Source organism: Seriola lalandi, unplaced genomic scaffold (genome assembly GCF_002814215.2).
Source record: "Seriola lalandi dorsalis isolate HSWRI2012SDOR001 ecotype SW California unplaced genomic scaffold, Sedor1 jcf7180002054947, whole genome shotgun sequence".
Taxonomy (NCBI): Eukaryota; Metazoa; Chordata; class Actinopteri; order Carangiformes; family Carangidae; genus Seriola; species Seriola lalandi.
In genome coordinates, this window is record NW_019525498.1 from 1,192,456 (window position 1) to 1,208,527 (window position 16,072).

Here is a 16,072-nt window from a genome sequence, read left to right on the forward strand (position 1 = left end):
CTGTCTTTACTGGTGGAAAATTGCAGATTCATGTTGGGAAAACACACTTGCTTAATGTTCATTATTGTTCTTTATTGTTCAGTTTGCAATTTAGCAGCTTTTTCTTTTAGGAAACTTCTGTTTTAACTTTCAAATATAGATGTAGAGCTGACAGTTGTTCATTCATGGTGTACGTCTACATAGAATTTTAAAAAGCAATTTCTTCACCTCTTCTTGTCCTGTCCCTCCCATAACATCAAACTGCCTCTCTCCCACACACAAACACACACACACACACACACACACACACACACACACACACACACACACACACACACACACACACACACGTCCATTTTTTCCATAAGTTTTTTTTTTACATGTCCAACATCCTGGTTAGATAAAGGACAAACAATAAAAATGCTTTTTCATTGTGACTAATATCTTAACACTTCCTGTTCCTGGTCTTATGTTCTTCCCTGTGCTCACGTTGTCATCATTTCACCATCAAGCTGCCGTTTCTCTCCTGTTTTTGTCTTTATAAACACACAGGTGTTGAGATATTGAAGAAAAGCTGTTTGGCAGGAGATAAAGTCAGTGTGTGTGTGTGTGTGTGTGTGTGTGTGTGTGTGTGTGTGTGTGTGTGTGTGTGTGTGTGCATGGAGATCTGCAGAGGCTCAGTGGGAGCACAAACACTCCCACCACAGTCTGTGCACTTTGATCAAAGCGTTTCTCAGAATGAGAAGCGCTTCAGGTAAACTGTGTTCCCTTGTATCAGGCTGTGGTGTCAAATTACTCTTACTCTCTGTCAAATCACAATAAAATAATAATAATGTCAACACAATTAATATTACGAGTGTGTTTACCTGATGATTGTAAAAGGAATCTGTACTCATGAGCCTTTCCTGGAAAATCTGAGTTTTCCTGAAAGACAAACATCCTGCTGATGTGTTTAACAATGTGTGTGCCAGTCCTGAGCTCATGCATGTGGTTTGACAGTGAAAGTCGTTTTCATTCATTCCAAGGACACAGGACTGAGTGTCAACGAGATCATGTTTCACACTTTGAATTGGATCTCACCCTGTGGCTTTCTGAACAATATCAATATCAACAGATATTTCATATTATGTCAGATGCTAGGTTAATTAAATGATATTATAATATTACAGGTTTTGTTTTACCCTAACCCTTTTTCTTTGCACTTGTGTTTCTTCATTTTATTGTCATTGATTTTTTTCATAATGTGTACAGTTTGTCTTGCACTGGTTGTGTGTTCTTTGTTGTGTATTTTATTAGTGTTTACTCTGTGTGCACTTTAAATTGCCCCCTGTGAACAAATAAAGTTTATTGATTTGAAATGAACTGTGACATACGTTTAATGTTTTGTTTTATGTTGGTTTTCTGAAGCTGGAGATTTCCAACAGTTTAGATAGACGTTCATCTGTAAATATTTCGTAGGGTTTATGCCTAAAATGAAAGTTATGTTGTCATGGTGACCTGTGAAACAAAAAGACCATCGTTATACCTCGACATCTGTATAACAGACTAATCAAACTAGAGACCATCACAGCGGCTGGTCGACACGTTGATGCTCCGACCTATGAGCACTCAGTAGTCATTACTACATGAGTACTCAGCATTCGCTGTCAGGCCACGCCCCCTTTTGACCCAACCACACCTATAGATTTTAGTGACTTGGAAGTTGTGACACTATCGAAATGATAACATCACAGACAGACAGAGACACTCTCTGTGGTAGTTCCTGTTACAGTAGGAGTCAACTGTTGATGACACACAAACACAAGGTGACAAAAAACACCAGGCATATTTTTATCGTGGTGGAAAGTAGCAAATCGTCCATTATGGCAGATGTAAAGGAATAGTTTGACATTTTGGGAAATGCACTTTTTGCTTTTTGACAGACAGATGAAAAGGTCCTACCACTCTCGTATCTCGTATCTAAAAAATAAGGCTACACCAGCAGCCTGTTAGCTTAGCTAGCATAAAGGCTAGCTAGGTGCTGACTAGCAGTGACAAAATCCAGCCTAACAGTTTTTATGGTGTAAGAAGGAAAAGTGTCAGTTTAAAGGCAGGTTATGTGCAGGACTCTTCTTTGGTTTTAGGTTTGTTACTGTCGGACAGAGCCAGGCCAGCTGTTTCCAGCTGTTTCCAGCTGCTGCAGCTTCATATTTAACAGACAGATATGAGAATCTTATCAATCTTATCATCTAACTCTCTAATGGAAAGTAAATAAACATATTTCCCCAAATATTAAACTTTCACACAAATTAAATGATATGACACACACACAGATTTGAAATGACTCAATGACTAATAAAATTTCAACAGTCTGGAGCCTGTGTAGAGCTTGGCAGGCTTCCTGGTGCTTTTCACTGTTTTGTCAGAGACAGTCAGTCAGCATTTATTTCAGTAAACCATGGAGCGCTCAGAAAAGGGAAATAGTCCCACAGATCCTAGATCAGCTCTGACTACTGACAAGGAAGTAGCGATCATAAATATACAGGGTATTCTCTTCCTTGCTGTCAGAGAGAGTTTTGTTTCTGAGCAGCGAGTGCTCACTTCCTCCTGTGAGTAATAAGAGCTACTTCACACCGCTTGTCAGAGACTGACTGACTGAGAGAGAGAGAAGGACTCTGGTTCACAGCTCGCTGAATGTGTGAGTACAAAGTAAGATAATTTCAGTCATGTGACAGTGTAGCTCTATTTGTGTTTAAATGTGAATCCTCAGCCGCAGCCTGTATAGATTCTTGTCTTGTTAAGACTTGTCATGTTTCAGACTGTGAGAGACGAGTAAGTGTCAGGGTCGACTGTGTGTTGACTGTGTGTTCAGCGCTGCAAAGAGCAAAGGTTGTTGGAGGAGGTTTGGACATGTGAGACAAACAAGCAGAGATAATCATAGTCTTGGTTTTCTGAAAAAAGACAAGACTGAGGAATAAAGACGTAAATGAACTGAATGTCAACTCAGCAGCAGAGGATGTGGTTTGGTGCAGGTTGTAGCAAGTCTGTGCAAAGCCAAGCCCCTGCGCACAGTGTAAGTCAAAAACAATTTTAGCTGTAGTGTATGTTTTCTGACGGGTTTGTTAGGCTAAAAAAAGAAACTCTCACATGATTAACATCACATCTTTGTTTCTTTTCCTCATTCTTCAAATGTCAAGCGGACATATCAAATGCAGGAGAAGGTAATCAGTCCGTCTATCAAGGCGCAAAAAGGCTGTAAAAGAAAAATGCTACTTGATAGAATGATAGATATGTTTTGTATGTAGAGTTTGTCAGAGTAGTTTCACACACTTGTGTTAAAGTTTTGCACAAATAGTGCAGCAGATAACTGCAGTAATCTTTCAAATGTGGATATAAGCACCAAAGTTGGGGCCATTCATTTGAAAAATCCCATCAGCCACTGATGGGATTTAGATTTAAAAATTTCTGGCATAGGAAACATATTTTTACCACAGAATTTTACCCACAGGACGATTTTTTCGAATTTTTAAGTGGCTAACATGTTTTATCAAAAGAGTAATATAGGCTGAGCAGCTGTCCCCAGGAAATGTCCCTGATTTTAATGTTTGTAATTAAAAACAGATGTCTAGTGTTTAGCTTGTTCTGGCTGACAGAGGGGGCTGGCTGCTATCTATAGCAGCTTCAGAAAGTGAAGCTAAAACCATCCAAATAGTTTATCCAATCAGATTTTTCTTTTTTTGTTGGTCTCTAGGCAGAGAAGAGGTTAGCTGGCTCACTCATTGGTTAGGAGTTCATAACTGGGCAGTACACTAACAAAAACAAACATACTCCAAACAAACTTCCCAACTGCTTCAAAGGTATGGAGTTGTCATTTTATCTGTCATCACTTACTATTGTCAAAATACATGAATGTCCCCCTTTTTTATTTCTTAGGTAAAAACATCGGATATTTTAATGATATATTTGCTGCTGAACTGGAAATGTCTCCAGTTTTCACTTCAGATATCTGGTCACCTTAGAGGAATAACCAAGCAGGATTTGTGCCAAGTTTAGTACTTGTATCCACATTAGAAAGATTTCCCTGAACTACACCGCTGCCGCGCTTTAAGAATAGTTTTACTTGTGGGAGGGAAAAGTGGAAAAAGTTGGTTTGAGTCATTCAACAGTTTTCACCCTCAAGTGCATCAGTGTGATCTCTTTTTTGGCCCATGAAGTTCAGGGGGTTTCCAGAAAGTGCAATAAAACATGTGTGGAATGGGGAGAGGCTCACAACATTAATACCCACTCTCACATTCACATCAGTTCCATTCATTCATGTTTGTTTTGGTCGGTGACACTGGTGGTAAAATTAGACCAGAGATCAGTGAAGACCCTCAGCTTCCTCCTTTGGTGTGTTTGTGTGACAGGGGCTTTCTCAACCAGCGTGACGTCAGCCGCTGTTTGCGCTTGCGTTGGCAGTCATGAGGTTGTGGTGAGCAGGGCAGATTCTATCAGTGAGCGCTAAACCGCAACGATTTGTCCGAAAACCCCTGTGAGACCGCAGCTGTGCTTCCGGTGTTTACAGCGACAGAGGTTGACTCTGCCTCAGTCCCCTCTCTGACACCTGTCAACTATTCCAAAACATACAGGCTGTCACTGTGGAGATACCGATGAGCCGGAATAAGGAGGCGGAGAGGATTCCCCACACATACAGTCCTGAGACGACGGAGGAGAGGGAACACACTTGCTCTCAGTCAGCATCCACAATGGACCGCCAGCAGCAGCAGCACGCCAAAGTGGAGCGGTTTCTCAAGTTAGGATACTCGCACAGTGACATCCTGAGGGTGCTGGACAGCCTCCGCCACGACGCCCAGACCAATGACATCCTGGAGGAGCTGATAAAGACCTGCCACACTCAAAAGTGGGACAAAAGTGTCCCAAACAGCCCCAAGCTGGTGCCCAGAGGCTGCAGCCCCAGTCCCAGTCAGCCCAGACCTGGACCAGACAGAGAGCCGACTGCAGGCTTCAGACCAGTGGTTATAGATGGAAGCAATGTGGCCATGAGGTGAGTGCAGTCTGCATCCGTCAGTGTCACAAGTAAAAGTGTTTGTTGGTGCATTTATATAATTATAACTGATGCTTTAATATGTTAGCAGCATTTTAACTCTTTTAACTAATTCTAACTACTTCATTTATTGTTGGATAATTTGATCTATACTGATGCATCATAGTTTAAAAGTTGATCATGTTTTTTAAAACTTTTTTTTTTTAATGTTATTTTACAGAACACACCTTATACCCCAATAAAACACTAATTAAAAAATAAACAAATAATTAAAATAAATAAATAGAGGCAGACATTTGTCAAAGGGAGGCATTAGCAGCACATCAGTGTCCGTTATAGAGGAATATTACAATGACATTATAACCAAGTTTATCATGTTTTGTTTTTTAAAATCTTAATCTGCAAAGTAACTGTAGCTCTCAGACATAATGATGAGTACAATATATGCAGAAGGATAAAATAGAGCTAATCTTAAAATTGTCTTTATCTACAGCTCTTGAGAAAACATATTCAGATACTTTCCACCTGTCTGAAAATATCTAACATCATGGAAATAAAAAAAAGCTGATACTTGAGGCTTACAGAGAGAAATAACACTATAACTATTTTTTCAGTCTGCATTTGTGTCACTTCCTCTTTAAAGATGTGGGAAGTGAAAACGTGATGTGCGGCTTTATTCTTCTTTTAATGTCTGCTTCACGTTGCCTGAAGGACAAAACAGCACGTTCATTTCAATTCTGACATCAGAGCTGAGCTGCTGACGCTCATGCAGCGTGACTTACCTCTACTTCATGTGACCTCATTGTTGTCAGCTTTACCTGCCCTGAATTGGGTAACGAGGAAGTTCTTAGTCAAAATCTGCTCAAACAAATACCTTGGTGTAGGTAGGAGGAAGGCATGATATCAAAGGAGAAAACAAAGGACATGTTTTCATTGTGCATATTTCTGTAAGGACATAATTGTTGAATTGTTGGAAGAGGGTTGAAAACTATTTACTGTCACACCTCTGTGAACCTATGGCTTGATCCTCGGATCCGATTTCTAACTTTTCATTAGGTTTTCAGGCTCTTAAAGCAGCACTCCGGTGGTTTCAGCGCAGCACTGCCACATGACAGATTTTAAAGAGGTCAAAAATAAGGTCAGACTTGAAGCAGCAGATTTCCTCACTTGAATCCTATATTTCCCATAATGCAGCTCAGTATCATCTACTGCTAGACCCTCCATGCTCAGTAACCCCATGTATTTTTAACCTCGCCACCCACAGTGTGTACCGCAGGATTTATTATATAAATATGTAGTTTCCAGGCTCAAACCAAGATTACACAGACAATCTCACTTCTGTAATTTCCTCACACTTTAGCACTAAACTGTTTTCAGATAGCACTCAACATATTGAGACCAATACATTGACTTTGGTGTCATCCAATGATTGTTACATCCCACACATGTATCAGTTACATTTTAGTTACTGTGCAGAATGAGGCTTTGCATCCAGAACATTTAAGATCATAAGATATGAAACGATGTGATATCTTACAGCTGAATTGATCCATATATTTTTATATCAGGCCTAATAATGGGTAAAATGGCTGTGTGTAATGTTAAAGGTGTCTCCACAGACATTCCCCCAGGATTCATTTTTGGACTTATGTTCATCAGGTGGTCAGCTAGAAACCACGAGTCCTCCAACCTGAACAACCACGCAGGTGTTTTTTCTTTTTTTCTTCAACCCTGTGATATGACCCATAAGAGTGTCTCCTGAAATAGCAGGTGTGGCCTACTGGACCTCGGTTGTCATGGTTACAGTAATAAACAGTCAGACTGTACCGACAAACAGCGTACCAACCTTCGTTGCCATGGTTAGTGCGATAAGAGTCATGGTTAGGTTTAGGAAAAAGATTGTGATTTGTGTTGAAATTAGTACTTCCTCGACATCAGACGGCCTTTGTTGTCATGGTTACAATATAAACAGATAGTTTCACACTGCAATGCAAAATGTTATGTTGATCAACATACAGCTTTATAATATATATAATAATACATCAGTGTTGTGAGTACAGCTGCCTGCTTTAAACTATATGAAGTGGATCATGTACAGAACAATCACGATGAATACTTTTATTCATAGGCAGATATAACATTTTAAGTATTTTACTGCTAATGTATTTTAAATTTTGATATCTTTATGACTGCAGGACAGTTACTTCCACTGGATGGTTTGTTTACATTATGGTGTGGCTTGATGTATTTCTGGTAGAGCAGCACCATAACCGATTTAGGCTTTGATTAACACAGGGACACTTTCAACCAATGAAATATGAGCCAGCTGCAAAAGTGCTAAATATGCAACTCTCTAAATGCATGGATTCAACTTTGGAGGGACTGCAAGTGTAAATTATCCAGGAAACACCATTCAAAGTCAACGTTATCACCCCCCAGTGAAGTCATGCAGACAGATACATTTACTCAGAATCCATAAACTATATCTCATGCCAAGCCTTGTCTCTCATACCTGTTGTACGCAAAGTGTCTCACCACTTCCTGCTTACTGAAAGAAGGGGAACCCCCCCACACACACACACACACACACACACACACATGCGCACACGCAGACACACACAGACACACGCACACACACACACACACATGCGCACATGCAGACACACGCAGACACACGCAGACACACGGACACACACACACACACACACATGCGCACATGCAGACACACGCAGACACACCCATACACACACACACACGTGTTCTTCTTCCTGCAAGCAAAACAATCCAGTTTACATCTTCTGTAGCACTTGAGTTAATCCTTGTCACGTGAGTGTTACAGCAGGTTTGGGTTTCAGATCACAGCTGTTCTGAACTCACTGAACAACTGAAAGTAGGTCAGATTTAACTTCTGATACAAATTATTGATAATGATCATAATGCAAGACATTCCAGGCTTCAACACTCACTTCATCCTATAGTTTTCAATAACTTTTAGGTCATTCATTTGAAAAAGCCCATTAGCCACTTGAAATTTCAAGATGGTCACCGTTTCCAGTCCAGAGTTTTACCTACAGGACAGATTTAAATGATTTTGAAATTTAATCCTATGTTTTTGCCTCTGAGGATGTCAAGGTCACAATTGGTAAATTTCTTCAGAATTTTATTTTAATTTCTAATATGTGAAAAATTTATAAAACACAATGTAATTATAAACCATTTATTATGAATGAACCAAAAGTTCTGTGAAAGTTGACAGTCATCATTTTATTCAAGCCTTAAGTCAGCAGTAGGCTAGCTAACATTAGCTTGCTAGCTTGTTATCATAACCCGCTATCGCGCTAGGCTAGTTAGCGAGCTAGTAAGTTAGTAAACAAACCCTGTCCATTGAATTGCCCCCTGTGACATTTTAAAGGCACTTACTTAAAACACTTAACCTTGAAGCTTGGACTTCAATATGAAAACATTGTCAATGTTAGCTGATGTATGCTAACTAGCTTGCTAGCAGTGGGACTGTCATGTTCAGTTTCCAGGATATAAATTTTTACTTTGTTTTCTTTTTTTCCTCAGAATCAGCCACAGTGAATACAAAGGACTAGCTGCATAAAATAGACCTGACTTATCACCTAACACTGTCACATTCAGAGATCAAACACTGGATAATGTTCAGCAGGATTTGATCATAATAATATTAGGCAACATAAAACACAAACATCATCACCAAAAGAGAAACGTCCAGATATCTTAATATAAAAGAAGCGTTTTATGGTGTTCCCATTTTTAAGACATATACTCTGCAAAATGAATCAAAATCTTTGGTAAAAAAAAAAAAAAAAAAAAAAAGTTTAAATGCAAGAATCATCACAAAGTCATTATTTTATTAGGAAACTTTTATGAGTTTGCTGATATTTTTGCTGAAATGAATTCGTTTAGTAAAATTCACCTTCTACATTGTTAAACTGTATGATTTGACACCTGAATCGTTCATATGGGAAAATTGTGGGTGAACTTATTGCAATAAATGACATTTCCTTGCCAGAAATGGCGGCCATCTTGAATATTTGAACGGCTAATGTCTTCCATCAAAAGGGTAATACCCAAGGCTGCTTGGTCTGACCCTTAAACCTGTGTGGTGTTTGTGTGTCTGTTACCTGAACCTGCTGCCAAACTAAATGATTTTTATTTTGTGTGAGAACAATTTGGAGGCAAATACATGAGACTTTACTTACTTTCGCAATTTGCAAATGTCAACACTGTTTTGTAAAGCACAGTAAATTACAGTAAAATGTTATTTTTTTCAGTGGTGTGATTAACCGGAGTCACCTCTCCAGACAAAGTGCACGTGAACGGTCTCAGTTATGTGCCAAGTTACTCATCTCTGAACTTTTGCAATTGTGTTTTACACAACTCTGAGCTACAGGCCTTGCAACACCATCCACTTCCCGAAAAACAGAGATGTGCTTGTGTTTGTGTGTGTGTGTGTGTGTGTGTGTGTGTGTGTGTGTGTGTATGTGTGCATAATGTGAACAGAAACACAAAAGAAGAAGTTGTTTTTTTTTTTTTGTTGACTCTGGCTTCTGTGTCTTTGTAGCCATGGCGATAAGAAGGTGTTTTCGTGCCAGGGCCTCCAGCTGGCAGTGAACTGGTTCTGGGACAAAGGACTGCGCGACATCACGGTGTTCGTTCCCCTGTGGAGGAAGGAACAGCCGCGACCGGACGCACCCATGACAGGTAAGCTCACCTGAATGAGCTGCACCTGCTGGTTCTGACAGTGTGAGGTCAGTCAGAGGGAAGTGGCACCACTGAAGTTATTTTTGTTGTTGCGGTGTGTGGTTTGCACATTTTTCTTCCCTTCAGGCTGACCTCACCCAACTGTCGAGTCACATTGTATTTTAACATGGCTGCAGGTGGTTGATGGACAAGGAAGGAAGTTGTGCCAAACAACAAACACAATAACTCTCCTATTGTATTTCAGCCACAGCCAATCAGAATAAACAAGCGCTTTAACTTTTCTAGACGCACACACTAATGGATAAAACTTATGAGTCAATGAAAATCCATGACTTCATTCATTCATGTTAGATTCCAGCTTCATAATTAAAGCTTGTTGCGCAGCTTCAGGTTTTCATCTGTTTCATCTGTGTACAGGTGAACGAGTCATAACACGTCTAGACTATTTCATACATCCAGCCGACGGACAGCAACATTAGTTTCCTGTTATATATTTACTCTCCTTTCCACTTAATGGCTGCTAAATTCTTCGTGTTTTTAATGTAGGAAAATTTCAGTTTCACTGCTCTGTATCAGGAAGTTCAGGTCAACGCTATTGATTCAGTCTCCTGTGTGAAGCTCCCACAGAATCTGTATCACCTTTAAAAGCAGGTGCACTTCCTGGGGAAAAAGTTCTGCAGGAAATGAAACATTTTAACACTGAGAAAAACAGCAGATTCATTTGAATAAACCAAGGAAAAAGTAAAAGCCACAACACTGAGTGTCTGTCATACAACGTGTTGAAACAGCGCCTACATTTACTGGAAATATCTAAACTAGGATTTCTCATCAGCAAAACGGGCAACAAGGAAATGATAAAATAACGTGGTGTTTATAACTGTCCTGGCATGTTAAAGTTCCCATCCCTCTGCCCGGCTGTCGTCCTCATCCTGTTTGGCAGCTGTAGCCAGCTCGGAGTGACAGCAGCCAATTCTCTTCAACTTAGCTCCACTTAAAACAAGTATCAAACAGCCCATGGAAACGTCTCAACCAACTGAAATCCAGTTTGTTCTTCGTGTTGGATCATGTCAGATAAAAATAGCTTCTGTCCTAAAAGCAGTATGAGTACAGCTCCGCTTCTTTTATGATCATGCTGTAAAACTCTAAGATAAAGATAAAGCTGATAACGTGCAGCTCACCTGCCTCCATAAATGCCAGTTTATCATCAAGGACATTTTCATTCATCATATGAATTCAGCATTAACCTCAGGGTTCAAAATAACAGTTTAATAAGGCTGTGGGCAGCACAAGCATCAACGTATTTGTGACTTGTCAACTACGTAAATCACACACTCTCCACACACTCCTAAACAACATATTTGCTGTTGCAGTTTAGTCGTACAGAAACATCCGGGGTTGGAAATAAACAACGATAAACAGATGTGTTCTCGTGTGTCTCCTAGATCAGCACATTCTCCATCAGCTGGAGAGGAGGAAGATCCTGGTGTACACGCCGTCCCGCTGCGTGAACGGTAAGAGGGTGGTGTGCTACGATGACCGTTACATCGTCAAGCTGGCCTGCGACTCGGACGGCATCATCGTGTCCAACGACAACTACCGCGACCTCCAGACGGAGAATCCGCAGTGGAAGAAGTTCATCGAAGACAGGCTGCTCATGTACAGCTTCGCCAACGACAAGTAAGACTGGTGGCGGTCTAAGGGGTCGGGGTGCACAGGCAACGTGAAATGAAAAAAGGGTGGTGGGGGCATCACATCATGCATTGCACTGATGTCACTGGATCCTAACTGTGTCTCTGCGCTGGTGCAGGTTCATGCCTCCGGACGATCCTCTGGGCAGAAACGGTCCCACCATTGATGATTTTCTGAGGAAGAAGCCGTGGACCCCAGACAACAAGCTGCAGCACTGTCCCTACGGTTGGTTCACATTTCACTTTCAGCAAAACAACAGAGAGCTCTGCTCACGTTACACTTCCTTGTTCTCTCCTATGGGAACAGTAAGAACCTGGATAATAAGAGCCATCTTCAGAAATACAGAGGGTGTGACAAAACCAGTAAAAACAAATGTTACAAACTGCTTCCCAGAACATCAAACTAGAATCACCTCCTCGCGGTTGTTTCCTGTTGCCAACCAACCGAGTTACAGGAAACATGGTCACAGTCTCTCCCTCCTGAGTTACAGTGTTGAATAATGACCAGAAGTGTTTGTTACTGATGTCACAGTGAAGTTGACCTTTGACCTTTTGGATATAAAATGTCATCACTTCATTTTATCCTTAGAAACGTTTCAGTTAAATAGTGAGATAATTAGTGAATGAATTGTTGAGGTAAAGCCTAAAACGTGTCTGGGCGTTCCTGATATATCATTCACAAAAACGTGAGATCAACGTGATCTTGAACTTTGACCTTTGTCTACCAAAATCTAATCGGCTCATCCATGAGCCCTAGTGAATATTTATGCCAAATTTGAAGAAAATCCCTCGAGGTGTTACTGCGTTATTGTGTCCATAGCTACGTACAGACAGGGTGGTGCAGGCCGGCAGGTGTAGAACTGGTTTCAATGAGCAAACAACACTGATGACTCAGCAGAATGATAAGTGACTGTCTTCAAATAGTTGATTAGGGATGTTTCAACTATGGGAATGGAAACATGTGCACACCTCAGCAAATATGATGCAAACCACACATATGCTTATTCGTTTCTTTGCACTTTAAGCTTTTATCATTAGAGTTCCTCCAGACCTGTTTTAAACTCCCACATGAATCTGAGTCTGAAGATCATCTCATACTTCCTGATTGAGAAACCTGGATCAGGCCATGTGCCCCGCCCACCACCTGATTGCTCCAGGTGTACAGGTGAAAGAGCAGAGAGTATCATAATGGTTAGAGGAGGAAACATCAGAGAGACTCAGCCACATGTTTGAGCCTCAGTCAGACCCAGACTCAGAGGAGTCTGTTGAGACCAGAACCAGAGACTAGCAGACGGGTCAGAATGGTTAGCGCAGTTAGCATCTCCCAGAAAAGTTAGCATAGTTAGCCTCTTTTCAGAACTGTTAGTGTAGTTAGCATGTTGTTTGTTAGCTTGTAACTGGCAGTGGCTGACACAGTGTTAGCAGTGCTAATGCTAACTCTCTCTCTCTGTACTGACAAGGTTTCAGGTGTATTTAGCCCCAGCCCCCTGCATCCCCACACATTGACAGGATTGGTTCCTTAGGTTGGTGACATATGAAACTCTGGCTGTCTGAACGTCAGTGGTTCTCTCCGCTCCAAACGCAGCGTGGCTAACCGCTCTGAGAGGCGCAGGAAACAAATTGACCGCAGTGTATTTTCTAAGATTATCCAACTGGTTTTTAGAAATAAAACATTTCACAAGATTGAAACATTCTCAACACATAGAGGAAGTATAAAGTCCCCGAACATCTCACCAGGGTGGAGTTTCAAGAGTTTAAAAAGACGTGAGAAGCAGAAGCTGTGAGGAAATCTCTGTCCTCGCTTCACTTCTGTGTCAAGTGAAATCTGCCTGAACTGAAACTGTGATTTCAATCCAGCATGATCTGTTTTAGATGGTTTTTTATGAATGTCTCCTCACTGAAGCCTGTGAGTGGGGCTGAGAAACACAGACACCGTGGGAACCAGGGAGCAGGATCACTAAAAATAAGTTAACAAGTTTCCTTGTGTACCCAGCGGTCACAGCTGATGTGTTTGTAAAGCAGAGTGTGTTGACAGCAGTGCAGGTGTGAGAAGCTGCAGGTTACACAAATGTGGCGCACATGTTTCAAAAGCCGCTGCTCCTTCACGTCGAAAGGAGCCGGCTGTGGTGTTTCGGGCTGATGCGTCCTGGGCGCCTCCCTTTGGGGGTTTTTCCGGTCATGTCTGACTAGGAGGAGACGGCGGGGTGGACCCAGAACTCACTGGAGGGATTAGATATCCCATCTGGCCTGGGAACTCCTCAGGATCCCCCAGGAGGAAGATAATGGATGTATGGATGGGTGTTTCAAAGGCCTGTAAATAACCTCTTATTTATATATTTCAGGAAAGAAGTGCACCTATGGAGTGAAGTGCAAGTTCTACCACCCAGAACGGGCCAACCAATCCCAGCTGTCTGTGGCAGACGAGCTGAGGGCGCTCAGAGACAGAGCCAAGAACTTCTCGCCCACGCCCAGCCTGCAGGACACACCGCACCCTCTGTACCAGCCGGAGCTCAGGTACACCTCGTCCACCCCTCCCCCTCTGAGCATCGAGGACCAGTCACACAGGGCATCACCCAGCGAGCAGTTCCTGTACCAGAGAGACTCCTGCAGCCCGAGGAGCCAGCCCAACACCAACCTGCACCACTGTCCCAGCCCGGACGTGGACGAAGCCTTCAGCTCCATGGAGAGCTCCATGTCCAGGCTCTACATCCAAGACTCGTCCTACAGCATGGAGCCCCCTCCCCACAGCTACAGCAGCGGGGTGGCCAGCTACAGCCTGAGCCACGACGACTACTCCCTCTCAGGGTCGTTCAGCGGCGGCACGCAGAGTCGTCCCTGTCTGAGCAGAGGAGGTTACTACCCCCATCAAAACTGCCAGTGCAGGTGTGGCCACCAGCAGACCAGGATATCGCCCCCCCCCCACCACTCAGCGTGGGCCTCCTGCCCGGCTCTGCCTCCACACAACAGCGAGTATCCCAGCCACAGTTCCAAGAAGCAGTACTTCAGACAGGTCTCCAACAGACAGACCTACAGCTTACCCAGGGACCCGTGGGTGCAGGGCGGCCACCCGGACACCAGCCTGAACGGCCGGGCCGAGAGCCCCCCCAGCGAGCAGCGGAAGGCCCTGAGGAGCCAGCTGAGCACCCTGTTCCCCCAGAGCACGGTGGAGCAGGTGATGAAAGTTTACCCAGACGTGTCAGACATGTCCCAACTGATGTCTCTCATCCAGGACCACAGGACCAGCCACATGTCCTTCTGATGCCGAGCTCACAGCGGATCACAAAACATCTCCTGTTCTTAAAGTGACTGGATTTATATTCTTATGAATTCTACTAACTCAAACTCCGTCCCAAACCTATCTTTCCTCCAAGCATTAAAAGGCGACTCGATCGGATGGAGTCATGAAAATGTAGCAGACTGAATGCTCTCTCTTTATCCCAGTGTAAAAGTGCAATGCACTACCTCCGTACAAGCTACTTATTGTAGCTCTGATGAATGTCTTAAAGCAGCATGTGTTGTTTGTCTCATGTTGCCTCAAAATGAGGAATGATATCCTCTTTACTTCTGTAAAGAAAGTCATTGACCTATTTTTGATGCAGTGTTTCCTTATTTTTTTTTTATTTCTGTGCCTGTGAAATAAAAGCACTGACGTCACTCTGGGAGTTTGTCTGTGATTAACGCACAAAGTCGACTTCATGGAGGGAAATAACGGTGACACTGAGAGCTTCAGAAAACACATGTGAACAGATAAAACACAAACAAATACAGAAAACATCACTCTCAGAATTAAGGCAAAAAGTGATGAAGCCGCTGGGACGCACCTGTTGTTCAGTGCTTTTAACTCCAGAAGTCACAATTCAGCGTTGAACAACAAGTGCCTAACCCAAACCCTGGCAAACATTTCAAACCAAATAAATCTTTATTTCTAAACCTTCAAACACTGACTTCAGATCAGACTTAGTGAAGAATCTTCTGCCTCATCTTTATCTGTCTCTCTTGTTAGGACACCGACAGGTTCCAACATGGCTGACAGTAGAGGAGTCGGCTGTGATTGGTTTTTCTCCTGTGATGAACACAGTGTGTGGGCTATCATATTTTCAAAATAAAATAAAATTCATTCCACTGAGAAGCTCTACTTCAAAGTAAGAGTATTTCATAGAAATGTAGTGGAGTCAAAAGTACAGTATTTGTCTTTAAGTGTAATGGAGGAAAAAATATAATAAGGTACAAATACTGAAAAAGTTTACTCAAGTAAATGTACTTCATTACTGTCCACCTCTGATGCCAACTACTGTAAGTACATATAATAAGTGAGAAAAGGAAAATTACATAATAAACCTAGAGAGTAAATAAGGGGAAAAATTTGGGCAGGGAGGGAGGGAAGTTTGTACAGAGCTGAAGCAATCTATGAATCTTTTGAGAAAAAAAATGTGGAGGTGGTTTTCAGAGAATATTAGTTACACACCTCAGTGGTAAAGATCTGATGACATCATCTCGGGTTTATAGTCTTCAACTTCACATGAGCAGTTAAATACTTCATTAATCCTTAAAGAAATGATCATCCACCTGTCTGTAGTCCTGAACCAGCTGCATAAAGATTTACACCAGGTGAGACGCGCTGCATCTACTGAGATCTATGTTGCCGTCTGCTGCC

At 42.1% G+C, this 16,072-nt stretch overlaps 1 protein-coding gene across 2 annotated transcripts; it reads left to right on the forward strand.

Moving 5' to 3' along the window:
• The first annotated feature begins 2,394 nt into the window (after positions 1 to 2,394).
• Positions 2,395 to 15,072, forward strand: LOC111645186 (endoribonuclease ZC3H12A). 2 transcript variants are annotated; one of them, XM_023394277.2, is made up of 6 exons: positions 2,395 to 2,667; positions 4,587 to 5,002; positions 9,591 to 9,730; positions 11,173 to 11,407; positions 11,538 to 11,644; positions 13,761 to 15,072. In XM_023394277.2, exons 1-6 carry the CDS (start codon positions 2,653 to 2,655, stop codon positions 14,675 to 14,677), a joined length of 1,830 nt encoding a protein of 609 aa, XP_023250045.1. In that variant the 5' UTR covers positions 2,395 to 2,652; the 3' UTR covers positions 14,678 to 15,072. The 2 variants fall into 2 exon arrangements, with proteins under 2 accessions (XP_023250045.1, XP_023250046.1); XM_023394278.2 differs by having other exon boundaries at positions 2,395 to 2,656.
• Positions 15,073 to 16,072: the final 1,000 nt, after the last annotated feature.

What these genes read in the sequence shown, in the direction of transcription:
- LOC111645186 (XM_023394277.2), top strand. An exon ending in TACAGCTTCGCCAACGACAA is followed by an intron (nt 11,408 to 11,537) that starts GTAAGACTGGTG and finishes GCGCTGGTGCAG; the next exon opens with GTTCATGCCTCCGGACGATC. An exon ending in GCTGCAGCACTGTCCCTACG is followed by an intron (nt 11,645 to 13,760) that starts GTTGGTTCACAT and finishes TATATATTTCAG; the next exon opens with GAAAGAAGTGCACCTATGGA.